At 37.6% G+C, this 26695-nt stretch overlaps 2 protein-coding genes across 5 annotated transcripts; one reads left to right on the plus strand and one right to left on the minus strand.

Moving 5' to 3' along the window:
• Positions 1 to 7537: 7537 nt before the first annotated feature.
• Positions 7538 to 13719, plus strand: LOC121992919 (syntaxin-43-like). The gene is made up of 8 exons (XM_042547560.1): positions 7538 to 7996; positions 11198 to 11474; positions 11745 to 11834; positions 11928 to 12005; positions 12522 to 12599; positions 12684 to 12749; positions 12823 to 12903; positions 13338 to 13719. The coding sequence occupies exons 1-8, from the start codon at positions 7785 to 7787 to the stop codon at positions 13443 to 13445; spliced, it is 990 nt and encodes a 329-aa protein (XP_042403494.1). The 5' UTR covers positions 7538 to 7784; the 3' UTR covers positions 13446 to 13719.
• Positions 13720 to 13831: 112 nt separating this feature from the next.
• Positions 13832 to 19952, minus strand: LOC121992917 (probable methyltransferase PMT20). 4 transcript variants are annotated; one of them, XM_042547559.1, is made up of 8 exons: positions 19043 to 19952; positions 18602 to 18956; positions 18035 to 18215; positions 17735 to 17930; positions 16976 to 17186; positions 15715 to 16384; positions 14731 to 14808; positions 13832 to 14320 (listed from the first exon to the last, which is right to left on the minus strand). In XM_042547559.1, exons 3-8 carry the CDS (start codon positions 18145 to 18147, stop codon positions 14107 to 14109), a joined length of 1482 nt encoding a protein of 493 aa, XP_042403493.1. In that variant the 5' UTR covers positions 18148 to 18215; positions 18602 to 18956; positions 19043 to 19952; the 3' UTR covers positions 13832 to 14106. The 4 variants fall into 4 exon arrangements, with proteins under 4 accessions (XP_042403493.1, XP_042403492.1, XP_042403491.1 ...); XM_042547558.1 differs by having other exon boundaries at positions 18035 to 18183; positions 18602 to 18949; positions 19043 to 19951; XM_042547557.1 differs by having other exon boundaries at positions 18035 to 18183; positions 19043 to 19951.
• Between the last annotated feature and the right edge of the window lie 6743 nt (positions 19953 to 26695).

Here is a 26695-nt window from a genome sequence, read left to right on the forward strand (position 1 = left end):
CAATCTGAATGACAAAAAAAAACCTATAAAACATCTCTATCCACAGCTACTTGCTTAACAAGCATATAGATTAAAAATATGGAAGCAGAATTATGAAAAGTAAATATCAAAAATGGCATTTCAATGTAGGGATGTGATCCTTATGAACTATCCTAAATAATCCCATGGTTTGAGGATGATGAAGTTTTAACATCAAAAGTAAACATTTATAGAAAATGATAGTTTGTCAATGTGGAGACGTTTAGATGTATCAGATTCCTTGTTAGATTGGATGGTTCATGGCAAAGGTTTCTAAATATGATTTGTGCATGCATAATATTGCACTCTGGAATTTAGTCTGGAGTTTAGGCCTTTGGAATGGATATCATTATCTTGATTATTAATTTTTTGTTGATGACCAAGAACTACAATAATACAGAGAGATCGCTTTGCTGATTTTAATAACGGTACATTACTATTCCTAAAACACGAATCTGTGGGGACAAAAACTTTGAAAAGCATATGCATAAGACATCGTAATAAATAAAAATAATGTAACTTTATCACAAATAACAAAAGGAAAAATGCAAGCAGAATAAATATTCCAATAGTTGTAATAGACAACTGGTACTGGTTATACAAACAACTCCAGAATTTAATTTGTTAATCTTGCTAAGGAAGTTCAATCATAGTTGACTTTCTCCTAATCATCATGTTCCTCTCTCTTCAATTGTGTCATATAGAGATATAACCTATGTGATAGAGTATAATCAATCAACAAAATTAATAAAAATCCAACAATTCCCTGTCTATCTACATGATCGAAATTTAATACTTTGAAGTTCAATTTGAAAGTATATTACAGAGGAATAACACTAGCAGAAATAGAGGGATTACCACACCGGAATCACCAACATGTGAAATGATTAGTGCATCGTTCCTAACAAAAATGACGGTTGCTGTTGCACCAGATTCAATATCCTTGCCTGTCTGTTCAAGCCTTCATAACCAAGAGGTTTGACATATCTAAAAATGAAATACTAAATTTTTGAAGTGTAACTAAGTGACCACTGGTTAAGAGTAGAGAGTGGCAAATTACTTTAAAAACAACAATTAAGCTAAGTAGATATTCTTTTAGGGCTCACCAAATCGAGAGCTTGGCATCAAGATTTGCAAATGCTTTCTCAATTACTTCTCTTACAACACCAAAGTTATTGTTGGTCAGTAGCAACCCACCTTGCATTGCTGTGACACATTCTTTGTATAATTCCTCCCTGTATTCGTTAAGGATTAACTGTCAATGCTTTCTGATTTAAATCTACTGAGGAGTAGTTCAATATATATATATATATTTTAAAAAAAAAATACCAAATCTATAATACTCTGTTGAAGGAGTAACATAAAATGGATTAGTTTGTTACTTGAAATGAAGTAATTCTATACTAAAATTCTCGAAATAAAACGTCTCTTAATTACAAATCATGGTGGACCTATCATCAATAACGAACTATGACTATAAATTAGCAAAAAAAAAAAAAAAAGGAAAGAAAGTGAACATAGTGTGAAGCAAATCTTAGGAACTCCACGCAAGAACCAGCATGGTCATCGAGGATGGCAGCGAAGGAAAATCCCGAGAGGCCATCGGACCGGAGAACTACCATTTCCTATCGGGTCCCCTAGAGCTTGCTGGAGCCCCATCGGATGTCGGAGATGCCCGCCACTAGCACATCGACAGAGATCACCGAGCATCGAAAACCTCTAAACCGTCTTCTATCCTTCCATTCTACTCCAATCCCACAGCACGGGAGCGTTCGCAACAGCCGCACACTCACCATCACCATAGAAAACGAGAGGTTTTAGGGATTGAGAAGGTAAAGGGGCGGAATGCGGCGGCAAAAAATTTCGGAGAGAGGGCAAGACAAAACGCAGCGGCAAAAAATTGCGAAAGGAAAAAAGCGGCGAAAGAAAAAAACAACTTTATTCAACAACACTTAATAGACAACGGTTTTCAAAAACCGTTGTTGTAATCCCAAAAAAACGTACATAGACAACAATTTTCAAAAACTGTTGTCATAGCCTTTAAAAACCGTTGTTGTAGCCCCAAAAAAGCATAAATAGACAACGATTTTAAAAAACCGTTGTCGTAGGCCAAAACAAATTACTAAAAGACAACGGTTTTTGTTAAAACCGCTGTTAAAAGGCAAAAAAAAAACAGCGATTTGATATAAAACCGTTGTCGTTTGAGTGTTGTTGAATGAGGATTTTCTTGTAGTATTCTTTCTACCCTGTGGATGGTTAGTCTTTCTTGATTTAAATGATTTTTTAAAACGCCTTACCACCATTACCATTTCATCGTCGTTGAAAGAGGATTCTGACTCATGTTCGTCTTTCGTTACCTTGAAGGCGATGTTGTACTTCAGCTCCTTCGTACCTGTACATCTCGACGCATGCACTTCAAAAGTTGAAAATAATTCTTCCAAGGTATAGATTCTAAGTCCTTAGAGATATAGAAGGCATCTATTAGTGATGCCCATTTTGTATTTCTAGGGAAGGCATTAAGAGTGTACCTTAGTGAATCTCGGTTGCTTACATTTTCTCCGAGATTCGAAAGTCTAGTGATAAGCTCCTTGATCCTCGAGTGAAGTTGTGCAATCATTTCATCTTCTTCAAATCGTAGGTTGATGAGCTGGTTGTGAAGTAAGTCTCATCTCGCGAGCTTGGCTTCGGACGTCCCTTCGTGTAGCTCAAAAAACTTCTCCCAAAGCTCCTTTGCTAAGTTGTAGGTTTCGATCCAGTGAACTTCTTGTGACGAAAGGACGCTCAGCAGATGGAACTCTGCTTTACCATTTGTCATGTAGTCGACCTGCTCCTTCTTCGTCCACTGGTATTCTTCCTTACCCTCAGGTGCTACAAAACCGAACTTCATTATTAAAAATAATTCAAAGTTGGTTTTAAAGAATACCTGCATTCGCTTTTTCCAGCTAGCGAATTCCCCTTCGAACTTCGGTGAGTATATGCTCGGTCAGGCCATTAATTCGGTGCTTCGATCGGTGGTTAGTCCTCCTGAAGCATCCTGACCCTGATACCACTTGTTAGGACCGTTGGCCTGCTAGAAGGGGGTTGAATAGCCCTGCACAAAATCAAAACAAACGAACCCTTCTCAGACTTAAAAGAACACTTGCATAAATGATAAATAAAAGAAACTGAAAGACAGAGACTAAGAGAGTTTTACTTGGTTACAATTGGGAAGGTTGTTAATCCAAAGAAATAATATGCACTAATTTCTCCTTCAGATGGAGAAGCCTCTTTACAGCAATAAAAGCTAAGAAAGGAAGAAGCTAAACAAAACAGAAAAACTCATAAGTGTTGTATCAAGAATTGCTTATTCTATTTAGCTTCTTGGACCAAGGCTGTATTTATAGTCTTGGTCGGGGCGTCTGGAATGGTTCCAGGCGCTTGGAAGAGGATAAAACTTTATCCCCTTCACAACGGATCGTGGTCATACGCGATTTGAATAATATCGCATTCTGAGCGCCCGGAAGGGTTTCAGGCGCCCGGACTGATTCCGAGCGCCAGACCCTTAAAGTCAACAATGTTGACTTTTTTTCGATCTAAACCCTTTGCTCCAGTGCTGCTCGCGTCGATCCGGATCTTCTGCTCCGACTTCGTTTGCTTGGATGATTTTGGCCATCCGGAATATGGCTCACCCAAACCCAACTTCCCACCTTCTCGAGTAACCTTCCTCTCCGACTTCTCGTCCCTCGGAAACGTCGCACGCCTCCTTCTCGTCTGCCCACGTACTCTTCCACAGCACCTCGTCCCTCAAACACATCGAGCCCGTCGGCTCTCTCCCATGCTATCCTCGCTAACTGTGTTTTTTACTCGACTTCCTGTGCTCCTAAGCTCCTGCACACTTATACACAGGGTTAAACACAACATAACTTAACCTAACTTGTTTGATCACATCAAAACAACCTTGGGGTATCAACATAATTCTCAAGTTCCTGTGTGGAACCTGAGACTCCTCGTGGACGTTTCGTTAGTTATTTTAATAAAAGTTATGATTTTGTAAGTTTTAAATTACTACTAGTAGTTTGTTGTATTTTAGAAATATTAGTTTGTGTTCCATATTTTGCATAATATTGATTATAAATATCATACAAAGAAATTCTAATATTATATATAATATTAACTGGATAAAGAATCTTTAATTAGAATTAAAGCATCTAATATAAAGTTAACATTTTTTATAAAACTTCTGATTTAAATCTAGGATTTAAGGCAAATACAAATAAATAAATTTTAAGAATAGAATAAAAATATTTTTACCATTTAATTTTCACAGCTAATATGCAAGAATTCATTATTAATATGTTCATTTAAAACTAATACTATTAGAAAAATTTTCTAAAACTAATTGAACAGTGGAATGATAAACACTGGAAAGTTTTTCAGTTGAATCATTAAATACTTTGAAATTTTCATAAATACTACTACAAATATTCCATTGTTGTGAAAATAAATAGTATTAGTATTTTGTGAAAAAATGAATACAATAATTTTTTATTATGAAATAAATCTTGTAATAATTGGTATGCTGAATTCCAACGTATTCATATATCACGTGGAAATTTTTTAGGTCTCATTCCATTAATTTTACAAAATCTACCACATTATTTCATTATAGATAGATGAGACTATAAATAAGAAATTACGATTCTAATTGGTTTAATATAATTTTCTAAAATTTAAAATTTTTAATCCATCTCGAACACATAAATTATGGCATACACAACAAATTAATATAAAAAAATAAACTACCAATAATATGTTGACAAACAAATTTTAGATCATCTATACAAGCGGTATTGGAACTAGCATTATCTAATGATATTGAAAATATTTTATGAGTTAATCCATATTATTCTAAAATTAAACATAATAATTATGTGATGTTATGAGCATTATGCGATTTATCAAAAAATTATATAAGCTAACAATCTTTTTTTGAGGTTTTAAGAGTTATCGATCCAATGGCAAGTCACACACATATACGAATGTGTTTGTCAATGATTACTCCAAATATCGAAACATAAAGAAACATTATTATCTAATTTACTAAATTCATCAATTAAATCCCCCCCCTTATTTTACTAATTTTTTACTTGTACGAGTAAGTGTAGTCTTAGGAACACATTTAGCACATAAATTAAGAGATTCTTTACAAAAATCTTCAAATATGTATTTAGATCGAAAACTAAAAGAAAGATATTCTACGGAAATAAATTTAGCTAATGATCCTCTTAATTTATTTTTCAAATATAAAAATAAATCGGAACCAGTCTACTACTAGTTGAAGAAAACTAAATAATTGTGTTTAAGAACGGTTAAGTCCATATTCTGTCGGGTGCTTCATTTCTACATGTCGTTTCAATGACTCATAGTCGCCGTTGGCTTGGATTTTGTAGGAGACATTGCAGTACTTACATTTTACACGTAATTCTCCCAACGGAAGAGTGACTTTCTCAAAATGTTTAGTGAAAATAGAAGACTTTAGAGGAAGAATTTCCCGAACCCTAAAAGTAATTGCATCGACACTTTCTTGTGTTTCGGGTGTCGGATTCAAATATTCTCGATCTCATCATCGGTGGATTGAATGTTAGGGTCCTTGCACAGATTCACTATTTCCTTTCCTTCCGAGCTCAAGATGATACACCTCCAAGGTCTCCTTCCATTGTAATTGGAAATTGGAAACGAAAGTGCATAGAAATGGAGACGAAAACGTATAGAGAATGCAAAATTGAGATTAAGAGTAGAAAAGATGTATGTGGAAATGATGAAATAAACTCTCTATTTATACAGTTTTGGTAGTAACATTATATATATATATATATATATATATATATATATATATATATATAGGTGAACTGGCGATTAACCGACGGTCCGTTGATTTTTGACCCATGGAATCGGAACCGGCCCGACATCCTGTCAAGTCGGTTCCGGTTCGGCCCGGTGAACCGAGTCAACGAGCAACCGGCCTGTTGACCCAGTTTGGGGTTGGTTCTAGCTATGTGCGGCAGTTAAGTCCTCCAAATAGTTTACTAGGCATCTAAGGTTCAAATCTCAACTATGATACACTATAAGAATTTTTCTCAAATAGAACGATAAATCTAAGAATGTTAAGAGCTTGGATAAGCCACCGTTAGCGCTTCCCAATTTATTTTAATAGGAAAACTTTTATGGGGCTAGGTTGATCACCTTCAAAATTATTCGATTCAAAGAGCAGGAAAACTATATTATAAAAAAATAATCAAATGATCACTTAATCACGATCGATGTCGAATTAAGCATGTTAGATGTTGAAGTAAGTATGTTAGGTGTCAGGCGTCTTCTCAATTTCTAAGGTAATCCCAAGTTCAGTAAATTAATAGATGAATTTTTCTTAATAAACAGTTGACCTTAAATATTGGATTGATATGTCGTCCGTTGTGAACATTTCTTAATTTATCCATATCGATATTGATCTTGTCCGAAAGTCATGATGAAGGCTAGCTGGGAATGTGGCTCTTCTGTTGAGCTTGGGAAGACTCCGCTCAGATCTCGTGAAGACTACGCTCCGATCTGCAACATAAGAAACGTCAGTGTTGGGGCAGTGAAAGGGTCCCTGACATTGGCCCTCCGATACTCAAGTTAGTCATCGGAACAATAGAAGAAGGCAGAGCGACGTAGTAACAGCGAAAGCACAAGCATGAATAATGAATAACACATATCACCGCTGGTGCATGAACCCCTCTTTATATAACGCTACAGTAGGTGACCTGTACACTCCTCAAGGTGCGGGTATGTTTTTCAACCGTCCTATAAAAGGACATGTCAAAAAATATCTCTGACACCATACCTTAACAGGACATGCAAATCCTTGACATAATCGTAGAAGCTTCCGTCGTACGATTTACCTGTTGACCATGCCCTGTTGTCAGTGACATTACCTCCCAAAGGGATATTATGGGATATGGGAGGGGCCCCACTGTTTGGCTGAGCGAGATAGCCCCTCGACCGGGATTCTCCGCCCAGTCGATCTCAGTTGCTCTTATTCGTTGTAGTTTGGTTCGACCGATTGTCTCTAAGCCGACTATACATGAACTCCGGTCGGCCCGATACTCGCTTGATTAGTTGTGTGCCATCTGTACTGACCCCGGCCAAGCGAGCAATCTACTCCGATGAGCTTCTTGGCCGATCGGACCGTTCAAGCCGGATCGACAACTGAAATCGACCTCCAATTGTAGCTAAAGTCGACCTCTGTTCGACCCACTTTAGTGAGCCCATTGGTTCTCTCATATTGACCACTTTAATTTTAATCTTCACATTGACATTGACTTTAATTTTCATGTCGACTACTATCTTTATCTTTGATCCATACTTGATGAGCCCCCTTAACACTACATCAAATACAAAAATGTGAATCGAATTAACAAGTGTCAATTAAAAATAAAAGTAATATTTAAAAAAAAAATTACGCACGTCGGGCAGCTCAATTCCCAGGTCAGCTCGAAAACTTCCAAATCTCGATGCGTTCGCGGACTCGCGGTGTTGCTTCTTCTCCTCACCTTGCGCCGGTCCCATTTCCCTCTCCGACGAGCCCCAACTTCCTCGCCGGCGGAATTGCTGATGCGTCGCTGGGATCATACTGTCCTTGAGGCCCCCGTCCCTTGCTCGTCTTCCTTCTGTATCTGCTTCGAGTAGAGGCCGCGGATCTTACGTCGCATTGTCGGATCCCAGAGGCCCCGCGCGAGATCTCTGCAATGTCGACGAGGAATCGGACGCCTTTGTACAGGAAGTACCGGGATGCGCTTCGCAGCGTCCGGGTTCCAGTGGCGTCGTCTCTTCCCTCGTCTTCCTCGGCTGCTTCTTCAGGAGGACGCGCTGGTCCCGTGATCGAAATGGTTAGCACTTCGCTTCTCCATCCCGCCCGGTCTTATGCTCCCCTTAGCACCGAAGATCCCAGCAATTCCAGGTACGAGTGAGATCGCCATCCATCCCAATCTTCGTGGTCGGGAGATTCTGCTTTCTTATGATTTCTTTTGCATTCTCCCTTGTGGATTGCGTATTGGCCCCTTTTATTTTTTTCCTTATGTGGACTGATTCAGTAATTACCATTATTTGATCTTTGTTGACGATATCAGGTGTCATTCACTCAGTTTTAGTTAGATATTTCTAACGTCTAGGACATAAAGCATTCTTTCAAGACGGAATAAATGTGAATGATCATTTATACACTTTGTAGGATGCTATTAGCGTGTGAAATTATCAATTGCGGAGTCTGGCCAAAAGAAACTTGTATGACAAAAGTGATCATATGCAGGGGTACCACACAGTACTAAACTACACATTTCCTCTAGTTCTCTTCACTCGGCACTTTTTTGTTTCATAGACCATGAAATAACTTAACATCTAGCAACAAGACCTAAGTAGGCCCTTAACCCCCATAAAAAGGTCTGATATAGGTCTAACTTAGATTAAGTAATTACTAATATATTGCTTTAAATAATTAATTGAATATCTATATACATAGCTTTCTCACCCATTATTCTCTCAATTCCCATTGGTGCCAACTTGCAGTTGATTGATGCGCAAAGCTTCCTTCATGATCCAATGGAGAATTGTTGCTAACTTTACTTTGTAGTTAAAACCAGCTTATTTTGTATCTTTTGTACCACCTACAGTTTGTATTTTCTGCGTCTTCAGGATAAAATAGTCAGTGGTGTTTGGTGTAAATGCTAGATAAAGTGCACTTACTGTATAAACTTAACCTGTTACCTTGAAATCTGGCTGTCGATGCATCATTAATAATTTAATATTCTAAGGGGCAGTAGTACACTGATTTTGGTAACTATAGGTGAGAAATAAAAAAAGATAAAAATATCACTTGTAATAACTTGAGTTGTTGCCAACCATAAGTGATACTATAACAATAAAGTCTAAGCTTCAGAATAGAATGTATGTTATTAATAAGACAGTTACTTCAAATATTTCTGATTAATACAAATTGGGTAAGATCTTGGAAAACACAGAAATAGAGAGAGGAGGCACAAAATCACAATCAAAGAAGCGCAAATACATGGCCCACTCACTACCAAGTCAACATTCATCACAAGAGAACAAAGTAGCCCATTAAACAAGAGGAGTGCTAGAGATTGTAAGACACTTCACTAATACAATTGGAGGGTTCATGCATATTTCATGCTGGCTAAGCAAGTAGGAGATAACAGTGCGCTGTTTCAAACAGAACAATCTGTAATGGCCTACTTGTTTTCTTCAAGGGGATGGACACACCTCCATGGAAGGATGGGATATGCTCTTTTCTTCCCGTTGTTTATTTGGAGAGTGATATGGGTATAATTACCCACTAACATGGTAATTGCAGAATGGATGCAGCATGGTATAGAAATGTTACTTGGGATAGCTAATTAATCATGTGGTAAATGGTAGAACACTGTAAATTGCACATGTGGCAAAATAGGCATTTCAAAAATGACTAAACAATAGCCAAACCAGAACATGTGTTTGGCCATGTGCTGGTCTTGCATTTGCGGAATCTTCAAGGTCTAATGAAGGGAAATCCAGGGAAGCAGAGAGGGGCATGCTGCATTACCTTAAGAAATGGTGACAAACAAATTGAAGGGCAATTTGAAGGCTTCTACTTGTCTCCCCTTTAGACCTACTTGTCTTCGTAGATCACTTCAACTGACACTGAGTCCACCTTGATAGAGTTGAGCTTCCTTCAGCTAAATTAACTCCCACTTTGAACGAATTAAGTTCATGTTGGGTACACTAGAAGATCCTTACTCCTTTAGCACCTAGCTTGCATCTAGGCTTAAGATTTGATCACATCAAAAAGAACCAATGTTATGGGCCAACTCAAGATTATTGCCAAAGATAATTCACTAGAAATCAGGTGATTGAGATGGAGAAAACCAAGAAAAAAAATTTCAAAAATATGCCATTACTCTCACCTCTTGCTAACAACCGTACCTCCACTAGCTCTTGTGCTTATGTTCACCCTGATAGTGATGCACCTTTTGTCTGCACAGGTAACATATGGCATCTTTGACACTAAATCATAGAAGTTGGATGAGGCAAAGCCTCCATCACAATCTTGTCTCCAGTGTCTATGGAGAGGTGCAAAAGTTATAAATGAGGTGTCACTCCCCATCGCCACCTAGCCTTGGGTGCTATGTGCATGGATCACAAAAGCCAACAGCGAGGAGAGCCCATTTCCTCCTTCTTAACTGCTGTCTCTCTTCCCCCTGAGTAAACAATATTCTCTTTCCACCTCCTCTCCCTCCTTCCGTTTGTTCCAATCTCCTCTTGCTTTCCTCCACCTGAGTAAACAGAGCCAAATTATAAAAATATGATGTTGTCCCAACAGTTTTACCTTAAAATTTTCTTAGTAAGCAAAGCAGTTACGTAAATCCTACAACCTATAACCCAGCATAATTTCTAATGCTTCTATCCACTATTCAGATGCAAATAATTACAAACATGATGTTACCACAGTAACCAATTTGGTGATTAACTGTTCTAGACATAAAACAACATGCATTAACAACATCAGCATAAGACCATGAAGAAATTGCTCAGATATACCAGTACCTAACAGCTTTAGGATATTTTGGAAGCTTCTGTGTGGCATGATCTGAGCATGTATATGAACAAGAAAGGCATGGAATAAGAAGAGAAAATATAGTAAAAAGCATTGTCATATCACATGATTCTTGAGAGAATGGTGGCTTAAGTGACACCTTATTATATGAAATTTAACCAATAGATAATGTAAGGTACATTACCGTGTCTGAGAAATACCCAAGCTGGATGGTATAACAAATCATCATATAGAACTGAACACCTTATATCATATAGTGAGATATCATGCCATTTGCTTAGTTTATTTAAAGGCAGTTGGATTTTGACATCCTAAACATTTATTTTATAAATTTCTGACAGTCCATTCCCCCCCAGAGTTTCCTTGTCACAGATCTTTCCTGTCCTGGCCTGTTAGGATGTTCTTGAATAATGATAAGACCATAGACATTATTGTTCTGTGCAGCAGCAGCAATCCTCTGATTACCAAAATGATGATATAAAATCATATCAATTCCACTAGTTATCATCTAATTTGCTTTTTATAATACCATATTTTCTTTGCCTTGTGCAGTCCAGCTCATCTTACAGTTAGTTTACCTCCAGCTTGGGTGGATCTTTCTGAAGAAATATCTGTGAATATGCAGCATGCTCGGAAAAAAATGTCAGATTTGGTCAAGGCTCATGAAAAAGCTTTAATGCCTTCTTTTGGGGATGGTAAAGAGGATCAACATGCAATTGAGGTTCTTACACATGATATAACATATTTGCTCAAGAAATCCGAGAAACAATTGATGAAAATCTCTTCCAGTGCACCTTCTGGAGATTCCAATATCAGAAAGAATGTCCAGGTATACACCTAGTGATCTGCCGCCTAGTCTACATAAAATACTTATAGCCATTCAGGCTGCAGGTATTCTCTAACACCAATAAAAGAAATGGTCTTCAGTGTTTTTTTAAAAGATAAGGATTACTCTCTATGCTGTATATATTGTAATTTATGGTAGCAACTTGCATTAACTAATTGAATATTTTAGTGTTAGACTAGCTGCTATCATACACATTTATCTTTATATGAGATGATATATAAAACAGTTTTTTTTTTTTAACTTTTACCACAGAGATCACTTGCAACTGATCTTCAGAACCTATCGATGGAACTGAGAAAAAAGCAATCATTATATTTAAAGCGCCTCAGAGAGCAAAAAGAGGTTTTTCTAAACTTATCTTAAAAACTCTCTCTAATTATATATCCGTCCTTTGTTCACCAATTTCTTTAATATTTAATTCTTTCTTTTTTTCAGGGTCAAGATGGCTTTGATTTAAATATGAATATGAATGGAAACAGACCTACCATGGAAGATGATGAATTTGATGGCATAGTATGCTTCTCTTTGCTATTTTCTCTGTTGTAAGAAGCTTTGACACAAATCATAATTTGTTGAAGTGATTCAGAAACAGATTTATCTTGGTGTTATTTTAGATCCAAGTAAAGTTAGTTACAATATGGTCAGTTATCTGATCTCGCATCTATTAACAACAAAACAACATAAATGATTTTTAGTCTATTTAGATCAGCCCAAAAAAAGATGGATCCATGATATGTGGCTAAGTTCAAATATGATTAATGTTGCCATGACTATAGTATCCACCGCTAAGGATTAATAAAGTACAGAGAATTACATTAAGAAAAAATATCCTATTTTTAGTTAACTTAGGGACATAAATCTTGAGCAGATTTCTGGATCATGCTTAACCCATACAGCACCTAGACATTTGTACAACTTTCATGAGACTATACATCTAGCCAAAATGTTGGGATTTCTGGCCCATATGTCTTCGGATACAACTTGCAGTGTAAAATTTTTCTTGCATTGTAAAAACTTTTCTTTGTGCAGGGATTTAGTGAACATCAGATGTCTCAACTGGAAAAAAATGAGGCATTCACAAGAGAAAGGGAGAGAGAAATCGCTCAGGTAAAAACCCATTGAATTCTGCCACCTGTTAGAATAGTTCTAATATTAGCATTCACCTTACCATCCTTTCAATATGCTATTCAGGTTGTGGAATCAGTAAATGAACTTGCACAGATAATGAAGGATCTCTCCGTCCTTGTGATAGATCAGGTAAAATACTTGCACCGGACAAGATCTTGTGTTGCCAGATAAGAATTGTGTTCTAATAAGCTTCTACAATCAGGGGACAATCATTGACCGAATTGACCACAACATTCAAAATGTTGCTTCCTCAGTGGAAAAGGGCTACAAAGAATTACATAAGGTACTCTCTTTATGCCTGCGTCTGTGAATGCACAGGCATGCCTACTCAGTGTTTGTAAACCCCAAGTCGAATTGGTCAGCCCTCCTCCCTAGGACCATGATTTTACGGTCGAATCATGATTTTACGGTCGAACCTTTCAACCAAGATGCTTTTATTATTTCAATTGGCTCAGATTGGTCTCAGCTTTCCGATTTAAGTGTGCAGATTTCAGAAAAGATTGCTTATTTAAAAGCACCATATCTGTCAGTTACTTTGAGTCTGATCTGGGAGTAATAACAGACTCAAACAATTGATGAACACATTAAACAAGTGATACCAATATGTGTTGTTGCCTCATCTTATACTGTGGACATTCCTTGTCTCTGTTCTTTGTTTGTTCAATTTGCATCTCTTTGATGCCATTTTGAATTTGTTGGCATTTTTCTGATCAACAGGCAGAAAGAACACAAAGAAAAGGAGGAATGGTTATGTGCGCGACAGTTCTTGTCATAATGTGCTTCATTATGCTGGTCCTCCTAATACTAAAGGAATTACTCTTTTGATCAATACAAACACCAATTGGAACAAATCATCAGGACGAGGCCGCTACTCAGTTGCTGGCTTGTTCAGGGGAAACCCATGCATTCTTTTCTTTTTCAACGACCTTCCGTGATGTCTTTACATATTCTTTGTATTTCATCCCTTCATTTTTATGGAATTAATTCACCAATTCTTTTTTGATAAAAGGAAGTGAATTAGATTAATCGAGTTTTTTTTTATTATTTACAGAAGCACATAGTATGATAGAAGTTTTCATATATTCATTTTGTTCCTCGCATGTAGAGTATCCTAAGTTTAAGACGATTCAACTTTATTCCACAACTTTGTAGCCTTGTAGGTTAGTCTATGATTTAAGCATTAAGTGTATTCTCGAATTGAGAATTAATCAGACTGGAACAACCCCATTTAAAACCCTTTCATTTTTATGATCGAGAAACAAAGGTTAAGACTTAAAAAAAATTGACATGAACTTGAAACACCTACTTTGACCTTGTACACGCATACTACAACTAGTCTCCTTATTATACATATGAACATATGAGTTAGTGCAACTTTGACCATGTTTGTAAACGCAACTAGGACCTTTTTCGTCGATTGGCAGGACAATCTATGAATAGGCACCAAGAGAACCCCCAGCTTGACATGGCCAGTCATCCTCAGATTTCATTGCTTAGTGGCATGCCAAAGTCGCTTTTGGCATACTAATATCTTTTCCTTGGCTGCATTGTATTCGGTGGCATGCTTTTCACAATTCCATCTCATTCCCTTGGCGATGGTTGCCAAGGCATCGACAAAATAGTAAGATTCACGAATTATTGTGTACCCGGTTGGACGAAGTATACGATCCATCTCAAGCAGCACATATTTCATTTCACACCTGCCAAATTGACCAAAAAAACTGATGTTAATGGGTAAAGGAGTCCAACATATCCGGATAGAAGCATTGGAAAATAAGTTGTGAAACAATTCAATAATATAAACATTTTTCATGCAGTTACAAGAAGGATATAGACTTCACATTCATGTATCTAGAACACCGGTGTCTCTCAGAATTTTGTGACAAGCAATGACCCTAATTATTGCTAACAAAGCCAAATACGAAAATTTGGTTCTATTACTAAAAAAAATCAAATTAGCCATCAACAGTATTTAAATACAATCACGTAGTAGCATCTAAATAGAAAGTAACACACCTAATATCAATTTCTTCAGATAAACACATCTGGTAAAGGATACATAAAATCATTTTCTATAAGAAAACAGAAAAGTGAAGAAATGGAACTGCACCTGTGACTTTCGGCTGTAAAAAGGCCATCCAAGTGCAAGAGATCATAGGTCCGAGGATAAGTTGAGAATGGCTCGCACCTAAAATGCTCAAATATCAAAAGTAATCAGGATTTCATCCAGGCTATTGCATTTGAAAGAAACTAAGACAAGGTTAAATATTTCAAATGCAAAAAGTTACAAGATTCCCAGTCAAGGGTCTTATAGAACATTCTTATATGATTGAAGACACCTTCAAGCAACAAGATACGCCCATGTAGATTGAGTAGGTATTTCCACAAATTAACAATGCTTGTTGAGCTTGTTTGGCTCAAATAGGAGATGATTGAGTTGGGTATTGATCCTATTGAACCAGTGAATCTATGTAGGAATAATCAAGCTGCCATGTATGAAGTCAGTCTTTCAAATTTGCCTGCTTCAGAGTTTTGTGATTATCAGAACTGCTCCCAAATGTCAGTGGCTAGGGAGTAATATTATGAGTTCTCCAACTCAGCCTTTTGACCATCTTAAAATTTTGGAGGATGAAGCAAAGAAATTTTGGTGGTGGGGTGAAATGAAACTTCCCTTGATTTTTGTGGTTGGTAAATATAATGCCAATCATTCAATATGGTTGCAGAAGATATATAATCCAATTGAAAGGATCTAGTAATCATTCTATAAATCATTAGAAATGTGAATTTAGAATATCACACATTGATTGATCAAATAGAGATTCCTTGGAATACTTCCGTTTGGAAGGCAAGCACATGCTGTAACAAAATAAATAAATAAATAAAAAGAAGAGGAGATAGGGTTCTATTGATCTAGGTCAACTTTCATATTGCAAATATAAGAACTCAGCGGAATTTCATCTGATGAGAGAGTTTGCCAAACAAAATATGCACAAGCCTATAATATATGAGAAATACTTGAATGACGCTGATAAAATATATAAGGTATTTAGTTGTTCAGAAATCAAAGTTCTGAGCACATAAGTTAGTTACTAACCAATCATGATAGGTGCCAATTAATCCTCTATCATAGACAATCCCAAGGGAATTTGAACCATAAGAAGATACGATGTTCATGACCCATATTGGAGAATCAATAAGAGCTGCCGCAAACCCTCCATACAGTGTATTCATATCCATAACATTCCGAATTTTATCACTTCCAAGAGCAGGGAGCAATGCCTTGTAATGTTTCACCCTAGCCTTCCATTTCTTGTTATCATGCTTAAACCCTCCAGGATTGCCATTGTAAACTGTAGAAATCCGTGCCGGGGTTGTCCACAATCGATTTGGCCATGTTGGTAGAAAGTTCAATCCCAACTTAAGCTTTGGGCTCGGAATAGTCAGGCACAGCCGCAGTGGAGTATACCATCCTGAATCTGGGTCAGAGCTGTCATCACACTTGGGCAAGGAGGATGACAAAGTAATTTTGCTATAGCAGCTACTATCTACTGATTTTAGCCATACTGAAATATCGTCCTTTTCATTATATAGTTTGAAGCACATGCTAGACAACAACAACTTTAATTTATTGTAGTCAGATCTCTGTTCTTCAATAGTTGTGTTCCAGCCTCGCCATCTGCGTTCATAGTTGATAGGCGGACCTGATAGCACCCAGAAGCCTCCAGGTCGAAGTATTCGGTGAATTTCCAAAAGGTAAATGCCATCTGAGAAATAGATATAAACAAGTGTGAGGTGATTGATAAATCCTAAATGGTAAGGCACAGTTTTTTCAAGTAATCTGAATTAGGTTAGAATTAACCGGGATGATGAAATAACTACGGTGATGCAATGAAAACTATTCCTTTCTGATTGTAAAAAATAAATAAGATTTTGAAAGCTCCTTCAGTGGTACACTAATTTGGAAAAGAATGACCAATATTAGTGAGAGTGCAAACTGTGAAAGCTTAAGATAAGCGATCAGGGTGTCGCTGTTGGGCAATCTAAGTTTACAAGCTACAAAGAGCAGTATGCCACTCTGCCTAAAATGATATAAAGAGTTTCATAGTCAAGGAAGTGATACAACATTTAGCAACTTGGTCATATTCTCCTACTAAATTATAGATTATACTGTAACATTTTTACAAGGATAAGCAAACCACCAAGATATGCAAAAATCCTCAAAAACCAAGGCAAGTTTATCCATTCAGACATTTCCCTATCATGTCTCAAACTCAACTTTAACAAAACCAAAGATAAATACACAAGACAAAAATAAACATGAGGCCACTTAGCAGTTGCAGCCAGAGAAATCTTACCAAACTCTGTCCAGGGGATAAGACATCTGGAGCAGTGAGCCATATCAAATGAATTTGATGGAAATGGAAGACGCTGAGTAGAAATGATGCCTAAGATTGCTGGAATACCACGTTCAAGAGCAAACTGTACCTGAGCCTCATGATTATCTCTTGGTGCAAGTGAAATAGTTAGAATGCCATGATCTAGTAAATCACCTCCCCAACTCGCAACCTATTTAGGAAAATTGAACAAAACAACTTAATCTCTTAGCACATCCAGGCATTAGGTCGATATAAGCAGAATATGTTTCATAAAGATAATTTAGATGGGAAGAAGAATAAAGTCGCAACTGAAGGTCTTGAAGGTGAACTACAAACGACGACTCGAACCGGAGAAGCTGATGTGGTCGCTGGAATTAGGAGGGGAAAGGAAAAAAGAATTTAGGTGTATTTGGTCCATTCAAGGGGGAAGGGGCCTAATTTGGGGGGAAAACAACATGAAAGCTCTGTTTGGGAATTATTGGTTACTAGGGGCCCTCTTAGGGTAATTGTTATACTACAAATACATCTACTTCAGGCGCATTTGAGATTGGAAAAGAGAGCAAAAATTCTAGTTTAGCCATCAATTATTGGAAAGCCAGCAACCATCATACTGAAGGATTTCAGACAGTTAAAGCTTGTTGTACGTGTCTTCAAAATACCTGAAGATGGAGAATCTAGCAAATATACAAGCAAATATATAATAATTAGACCATGAGTTAAATAGTTTGTCGTACATACACCACATCCAGTATCAATAGCAGTTCGGATAGTTCCATTCTTCATTCCAGGAATCAGATCTTGCATCAGTTTTACATATTCACCAACTCCGTTAGGGAACATGGTACCTCCACCTGGAAAGAAGAACTTGTCACCTTCTTTCCTAAGCCAGTGTTGATTTGATTTTTCATTGTTTATCCAATCATAAGGAACATTCCTAAAAGACAAAATAAAGAGAAGTTAATCTTTCAGGACACGGTAATATTCATTCATTGGAAAAAGTAGAAGATAAGAAAATTGAGAATAGCAAGAAAGATGCACCTGTACCAACATTGTCCTTTGCTCTCTGGCCATCGGATTGGTGGTTTATATCCAGCAGGAGGAGGAACTAAGCATTCTTTCCTGTCAGCCATTTGTGGGCAATGCCGTTCCATAAAAGTAAGTCTGTATTTACCATATATCTTCCATCTCTAAACGGCAAATAAGGGGGAAAAAACATTTTCTGTCAAAATATGTACGATCAGACAAAGCATTTCCACACTTCTTGTGATAGTGTGCGCCATTTCAAGCTTTACAATCACTTAAAAGGCATACACATGTTCAACTTTTTACAGTAACACAACTGAGAAACTTAAAGAAGACAAATCGCATTGACTATAAATATTTTAGCAATCAAAAAGCATTAAACATGGACAAACTTTGTTAAAAGAAAACACGAGTAGAGATTGACTCATAACTTCCACTAACCCCCTCATTAATTATGAAGATCATTATATCCGGAATTAAGTTGAGCTTGACTATTTAGTCTTAACACACGCCGTCACTAAATTCTAACAGTAGAGAAGGTCGATAAGTCTCGTACCAGACCAAATCAAACACAATACGCACCTTAGGATCTGTGCACGGCGTATAATCTTGATGATCCAAGCTACACTCCCCGAACTCTACATGCTTGACTTTGAGAGGAGCTACTCCAATGTCATGGTAGGATTGGATCACAGGAGCATCATCACGCTTAAAGTATCTGTTTTTCTCAGAACAGAAGATACCTCCAAGATAGAAGGAAAATCCACATAAGAACAAGAATACCAAAATAATAACAGTCCAATGATTCTTGTCAGGCATAGCCCCAGGCTTGGTATCTTTATTCTTCATTTTGAATCCTTCTAAAATTCGAGGTCGTCTGCAGAAACCAAGCAATTCATCAGATAGCCGTAGCAAACTTCCCAACGAAATCTGCAGTCTAAGGGAGAAAAAAAGTTGCTAGAACGTCGTGAACGATACGCAAAACAGACTAATTTTGCAGACAAAAATGCTGCTAAAACGTACCTGGAGGAGGAGTGGTCCGGGAGGCCTCCGATCGACCCGTCGTGAAGGTAAATCTACCTTCTCCGTGTGTGGAAGAGCGGCGACGATGGCGATCTACCTCCTCGATCTATCTCGACCTTGCGGAGATCTGTCGCCGTCCGCCTCGCCGCTTCACTCTCATTCCCCACTCTCTTGAACAAACTAGAAACAAATTAAATAATACTGACGGAGTGATGTGGATCCGACTCGCTTCTGTCAGCCCCCAAGGCCACGTGCGATCCACGTGCATAAGAATTTGCCGTTTGGCAATGGCAGTAGCGCCTAGCTAGCAAAATCCGAGTTGGACTAATCTTTCCTTAAAATAATATGAAATAATTTAAATTTATTTAAATTAAAGGCCATGTTCAGCTGGGCTCAGTTTGACCCGAGCCATTGTTAGGCCTGGACCGAGACCAACATGGGCCGTATTCGGCCTAGCCCATTTTCTCTGATGAATGCTCCTAAAAACTCCCTTCTTCAACCTGTCATCTGCCTTCGTCCCAAACAAAGAAATCCTTCGTGGAAATCAGTGTCTTCTTCGTCGCTGGAACCATCAGCAGAAGGATGGCTGCTTGGCATTCCTCCTCGCTCGCTTCTTGCAGAGTCGACATGACACCCTCCTGCCTGCCTCTACCAGGTAACGTCGGTTTTGGGAGGCCATTAAGGACAATGACAGGCTCAGCCGGAGGATCAGGCTTCCTGGGCTTGGACTCTGGCACGGACGGCCCCCGCTGGGACCGCGGCATGCTTCCCCGAGGCCGGGCGTTCTTTTGAAGCTCGAGGGGCCGATCCTTAGGAATACTGTATTCACCGACCTTTGCCTCCTCCATACCTTCCAATGCCCAGTCACAGGTTGGTGAAGCCTCTTGGGGACTTCCGGCTTGGAAGCGGATCATGTCCGAAAGTGAAAAAGACGATGAATTAAAGATGTGACTTAAAGGTTGATGAAACGAATGTTCCAGACGATTTTGTAACACAAAAGATGTTAACGCTTAGTTCTCGACCAGGCCCGGCCCAGAGGTCGGGCGTGATGAATTAAAGATGTGACTTAAAGGTTGAAGAAACGAATGTTCCAGACGATTTTGTAACACAAAAGATGTTAACGCTTAGTTCTCGACCAGGCCCGGCCCAGAGGTCGGGCGGTCCTGGGTGACTGCCAAAGACTCAAAGTTTTAGGAATCCAAATTTTTTATATAGATAAATGTATATATAATAAAAAATATTAGGACCCGTCCAGATTAAGGTTTATTTTTTAAAATTTTTTGTTATATATATATATATATATATATATATATATTATCCTAAGGATCTTATACCTTATACCGTATACCCGGTATGCATCCAAAAAAAAATTATTTAAATTTTTTATATTCTTAATACTATAACTTAACCCCTAAATATTAACGGTAAAATTTCATTGACATTTTATATATATATATAGGGATTAGGTTAAGTTTTACCATTTTACAGTTTATAATTTCTCCATCAAATTTTCATCTGTCGTCTCCTCTGTCGATTTTCGTTTTGTTATTTCTTTTGAGTCTTCTCTTTCCCAAAAATCCCAACAAATTTTATTAATCATTTTTTCAATTGTCTGCTCTGCTTGTGACTCTGCGTCTCCGCGAGGTTGCAGCGTTGCGCCATGACTGTGTCAGTGCTCTTTCAGTCCTTTGCCTCTACTCTACACGACTGCTCCTCCTACACGCTGCACTTGAAGGTTTTGAACCTTTGCAGCTTGCGATGTGACTTGCAAGTAACAGCGAGTTAACGACTCTGCATAGTCTGCACCTTCATTCTCTATTATTAGTGGTTGAGGCTTTGGCTGGCTTTGTTCATCTCTTAATCAATTCAAGGACAACTGAACAAGATTATTAATTTGATTGTTCATCTGTTCACATCTGTTCATATAATAGGATTTTTTTTGTTAATTAGTTAATTAAAAATTTGAAATTTAATGTTGACTTAATTGTTAAATTAACAAACAGCTGCTGAGACTTTTGAGTTGTTAGTTGTGTCTTGAGTCAGTGACTCAGTGACTACTGACTATTGTACTATAGTCTATCGAGCCCAAGATGCTTAAGCTGCTAAGTCTGTTAATAATTTCAATCTAGATGCTATTAATCCTTATTTCCTTTTATACTAAGACTGAGTTGATTTAAATTATAGTTTTGTAATTGTTGTGATTTTATGAATTATAATATGTTACCTAAAAATCATATTTCGAATATGAAAAAAGAAAAAAAAAAACTAGAACAATTAACTGAATCACAAAGAGGTGCTCTTAATAAATTCTTTGTTAAAAGTACAAGTTCTAATAAAAATATAAAAATTTTAAACAAGGATAATATAGATGAGTCTAAAGAAATATATGATGTTAACGAGGAGTCTAATGAAATTTATGATGTTAATGATGAGTCTAATGAAATTCATGAGTATAATGAAATTTATAATGTTAATGATGAATCTAATGAAATTCATGAGTCTAATGAAATTCATGATGTTAATAAGGATATAGATAATTTAAGAGAGCATGAAAATATTACTAATGCAGTACATAATGAGATTACTAATATTGATAAACAATTTATTCCTCCACTTAATATATATGATCAAAGGAATTGGGATAATCATGATAACAATGCACGTGATATTTTAAGTTGAAAAGGGGCCTATAAGAGCAATGAATCTCACATTTCCTTTTGATCACTACTCTAGATATTTTTTAAGTGCTCATTATTTTAAAAAGTTAAGTAATAGAGAGGTAAGAGACCGAAAGTGGTTGGTATACAGTAAACATGTAGATAAAGTTTATTGCTTTTGTTGTAAGTTATTAAATCTGAAAAAATAGAAGTTTTTAGCAAATGATGGATTTAAAGATTAGAAACATATCAGTGAACGACTTAAAGAACATGAAATTCTATTAAACATATAACTAATATGAACTCTTGGAAGGAATTAAAAATGAGATTAGATAACAATGAAGCAATTGATAAAGATCTACAACAAGAAATCTCTAAAGAAAGAGAGCGTTGAAGACAAGTTCTTATAAGAATATTAGCAATTGTAAAATGTCTTTCTAAACGTTGTTTGACTTTTCAGGGATCTAATGAGAAACTATATCAAGAAAGTAATGGAAACTTTTTAGGGTTGATTGAAATGATTGCTGAATTTGATGTTGTGATGCAAGATTATATTAGACGCATTCAAAATCATGAAATTCATCATCATTATCTTGGTCATAAAATTCAGAATGAGTTGATTTCTCTTTTAACTGATAATGTTAGAAGTATTATCATTAAGAAAATTAAGGAGGTAAAATATTTTTCAGTAATTCTTAATTGTACTCCAGATATAAGTCATCAAGAACAAATAATTTTCATAGTACGATGTGTTAATATGTCATCTAGCAATGTGAAAATAGAAGAGTATTTTTTTTAGAGTTTCTAAAAGTTAATGATACATCTAGTTTTGGACTTTTTAATGAATTAAAAAATATATTAAAATCACTTGATCTTAGTATTGAAAATATTAGAGGTCAAGGTTACGATAATGGTTCTAATATGATAGGAAAACACTAAGGAGTTCAAAAGAGGTTGCTTGAAATAAACCCAAGAGCGTTATACATGTCATGTGCTTGTCTTAGTCTTAATTTGACTCTTAGCGATATGACACATTCTTGTATTAAAGTCGTTTCTTTTTTTGGAGTAGTTCAATGCATATATACATTGTTTTCAAGTTCTCTTAAAAGATGAAAAGTTTTACTTGATAATGTGAAAGGATTAACTATTAAATCTTTTTCAAACACGCGTTGGGAAAGCCGTATTAAAAGTGTTCAAGCTATTAGATTTCAAGCTCGTGAAGTGTGAAGTGCTTTATTAGAGTTATATAACATTTGTGATGATACAAAGTCTAAGAGTGAAGTTGAAAGTATAGTTAACTCAATCGAAAGTTTTGAATTTTTACTTGGTATGGTTATTTGGTATAATATTGTATTTGCTATAAACATGATAAGTAAGAAGTTACAATCAAAATCTATGTGCATTGATTCTGCTATGAAACAATTAGATTGTGTAATATCATATTATCAAAAGTATAGAATGATGGTTTTGCAACAAGTTTGTTTATTGCTAAAAGTCTTGCATCTGATATGAATATAGAGCCAACATTTTCAATGAAATGTCGTATTTTTAGAAAAAAAAAATAATTTGATGAGAAAGAAGATGATAAAATTTCACTATCACCTAAAGAATCTTTTACAAGTGATTATTTTATGATTGTTGTAGACATGACAATTTCTTCTTTGAAATGTAGATTTGATGAAATGAAAATATTTGAAAATATATTTGGTTTTTTGTTTGATTCGTAAACATTAAAATCATTGGATAATGATGAGTTGAGAAAATGTTGTGTTAATTTGACATCTACTTTTACGCATGACAATTCATTAGATGTTGAGTTAGATGATTTGTTTACAGAATTTAAAATATTACAATTGACTTTACCAAATGAGATAATGTCGACAGTTGATATTCTTAATTTTGTAAAAAAATATAGATTGTTATTCAAATGTTGCAATTATAGAATATTGTTGGCTATGCATGTTACCGTAGGATTGGCTGAAAGAAGTTTCTCAAAATTAAAATTGTTGAAAACATACATGAGATCAATGATGTCGCAAGAGAGATTGAATGAGCAATTTTATCTATTGAAAAAGATATTTTAAAAAATCTTGGAATTAATAATATTATAGATGATTTTGCATCTAGAAAAGTTAGAAGGCATCATTGTAAATGATTTTTTACTTTATTAAAAAAAAAAATTTGAGGGCCTATTTTTATGGTTTTGCCCCTGGCCTCCTAAATGTTAGGACTGGGGTTGCTCCTAGCGTTGGCCCTCCGACGCTTAAGTCAATTTTCGGCTAGTGAAAAATAGTAGAAAACTGTAGCTAGAGCGTGTGAAATAACAAAGTTGTGAATACCTCCGCCAGTAGATGGGAACTCCTTTTATAGTGTCACTGTAGTGTCTATGCACGTATCTCAAAGCAGGTGCATATTTTTCCAAGCGTCCTAAGAACAGACAAGTCCAAAAGTGTCCCTAACACCTTTCCTTAAGCGAGCATGCAAATCCTGATGTGGCAAATTGGAAGTTTCTATCATATGATTTGCTTGTGAAACATGCTTTGTTGTCAGTGGCACAAACCTCTAAAAGAGTACAAGGAGATACGTAGGTGGGGTCTCATTGTAGGTCGACCGATGGTCGCTCAGCCGGGGCACGCCCACTCGGTTGTGCTAAACAGAGCAATCTTCCTTCACTTAACTTTTCCATAATCGGAGGGCTCCTCCCCCGAAAGGACATGTCGCTTGCTCGACAAGGACAGTGGCCAGGGGATGTACTTGTTGGTGCGGGAAGCATCCGACGATCGAACCTAAATTTTGATAATGACAAAGGGTTCAAAGTTAAGATAATTTATTGTCTAACATATTTGAATGAGTTTGTAGGAAAGTTCTAAGTGTAATTTATGGTCGATCATCCATAGTCGGCCAATCAAGGGTTGCGCAAAACTATGATGAAATTTGATCGTAGAATTCGAAAAGGCGTCTGTCACATCATTAGCGGATATCTGCCTGTCACGTCAAACGTGCGGTGGCAGAAAGTGGGGCATGTGGCAATCGTCTACGGGAAAGCATTAATGGGACTTAATTAAAAGGCATGGTCGAGTGCTCAACCATAATTATCGAGGATTTGCACAGTTTTTCAGAAATTTGGATGACGTCAGCCACTATCACCGGGCGCTCATCCGAGAGAGCACAGGGAAAAGAGAAAATTCGCTAAGTGTAGTCGTCAATCATCCCAAGCGGCATAGATATTTGATTATCACACAGTCGAACGGCAAATTCACCATCAGTCTTATGAGGTATGACCTGAGCAGCAGCTACCAACCCACGTCAGCAAACTGAAGCCGAACAGCAAAGATATGTAAGTTGATCATAAACTCGAGTTCATAGATGGTCTGCTCGAATGCGGAGGTCACCGAAGACGCTACTTGTTTAGTCAGTCGGATTTGCAGTTTTCTTCGACTAGACTTGAGAGGAAGGCTTGTGATACGGTGATAAAGGGGATCCGACCGGTACGAGCAACTGCCAAGGTGGAGGTCAAAGTAAAGGTGGTCAACGCCAGGGTGTTAAAGGGCTCGCCTACGATGGTCGAGCGGAGGTCGACTACGATGGTCGATCAGTGCGGGCAATGTCCGATCGACAAGAGGCTTGTCCGAGCCGACCCCCGTCTAGCTCGGAAAATGGCGCAAGATCTCCAAACGCTAATTGCAGACCGGCAGAACGCTAAGGTCATCGAAGCGCTTATCCGAGTGGAAAGAGACAAGTGTTGGGACCGAAAAGTAGCTAGAGAGGGGTGAATAGCTCTTCGCGTGCTCGTCGTTGGCGTTGCTCATTTCTTTGATGGTATGCAGCGGAAATATAAGAAACAAAAGCATACAACGCTAACAAGGATGGTTTACTTGGTATCCATCTCACAAGAGGCGACTAGTCCAAAGATCCACACCTACTCACGCACCCTCCACTATGAATAACACTCCTTTATGGTAACTACCAAAGGCGGAGAAGCCCTACAACACTCTCAATACAAGAAGAAGAAAGGGAAATACAAGATAAGCAAAAGCTTACAAGATGTGCAATAAAAACCCTAACCCTAACTTCTTCTTCTTGTTTTGGATCCGCCTCTTGACTTGGAAAAGCCACCAAGAATCTTCAAGAACTGGCGATCTGGAGCTTGGAGAGAGCTAAGGAGGTGCTGGAGAGTATCTGGAGTGAATCGGTGAAGTTCTGCCGAAGGAAATGAACGCCTGCGGCTTAAATCGACGCCAACGGTCGGATCCCGATCGATTGGATTGCTCCCAATCGATCGGGGAGGCTTTGGATCGATCAATGGATCGATCCAGAGCGCCTCTATGCTATCTGGAATAGCCTGGATCGATCGGTGGATCGATCCAGGGCTTATCGCGCATAAACAGCAGCTCCCAATCGATCCACTGATCGATTGGGACCTCTGGATCGATCCACTGATCGATTGGGACCTCTGGATCGATCCACTGATCGATCCAGAGGGGTTCTGTTCGCGAGGACTCACCAGATCGATCGGCCGATCGATCCAGATCTGCTGGATCGATCCACTGATCGATCCAGATCTGCTGGATCAATCGGCTGATCAATCCAAATCTGCTGGATCAATCGACTGATCAATCCAGATCTTGGTTTTTGCCCAAAACCAAGTCCAAAGCCCCCTAAACCAACATCTAGTCAACCATGACTTGTTGGTACATAAGACCTAGCATCCGGTCACCCTTGACCAGCTAGAACTCTCTCACCAAGTGTCTGGTCAATCCCTTTGACCCACTTGGACTTTTCTCTTCTTGCCAAGTATCCGGTCAATCCCTCTGACCTACTTGGACTTTTCTTCCTCGTGCCAAGTATCCGGTCAATCCCTTTGACCTACTTGAACTCTCACCAGATGTCTGGTCAACCTTGACCCCTCTGGATTTCTCCTGCCTGGCTTCACTCACCAGGACTTTCCCAATTGCCTAGCTTCACTCACTAGGTCTTTCACCTGGCTTCACTCACC

Source organism: Zingiber officinale, chromosome 6B, assembly GCF_018446385.1.
Source record: "Zingiber officinale cultivar Zhangliang chromosome 6B, Zo_v1.1, whole genome shotgun sequence".
Taxonomy (NCBI): Eukaryota; Viridiplantae; Streptophyta; class Magnoliopsida; order Zingiberales; family Zingiberaceae; genus Zingiber; species Zingiber officinale.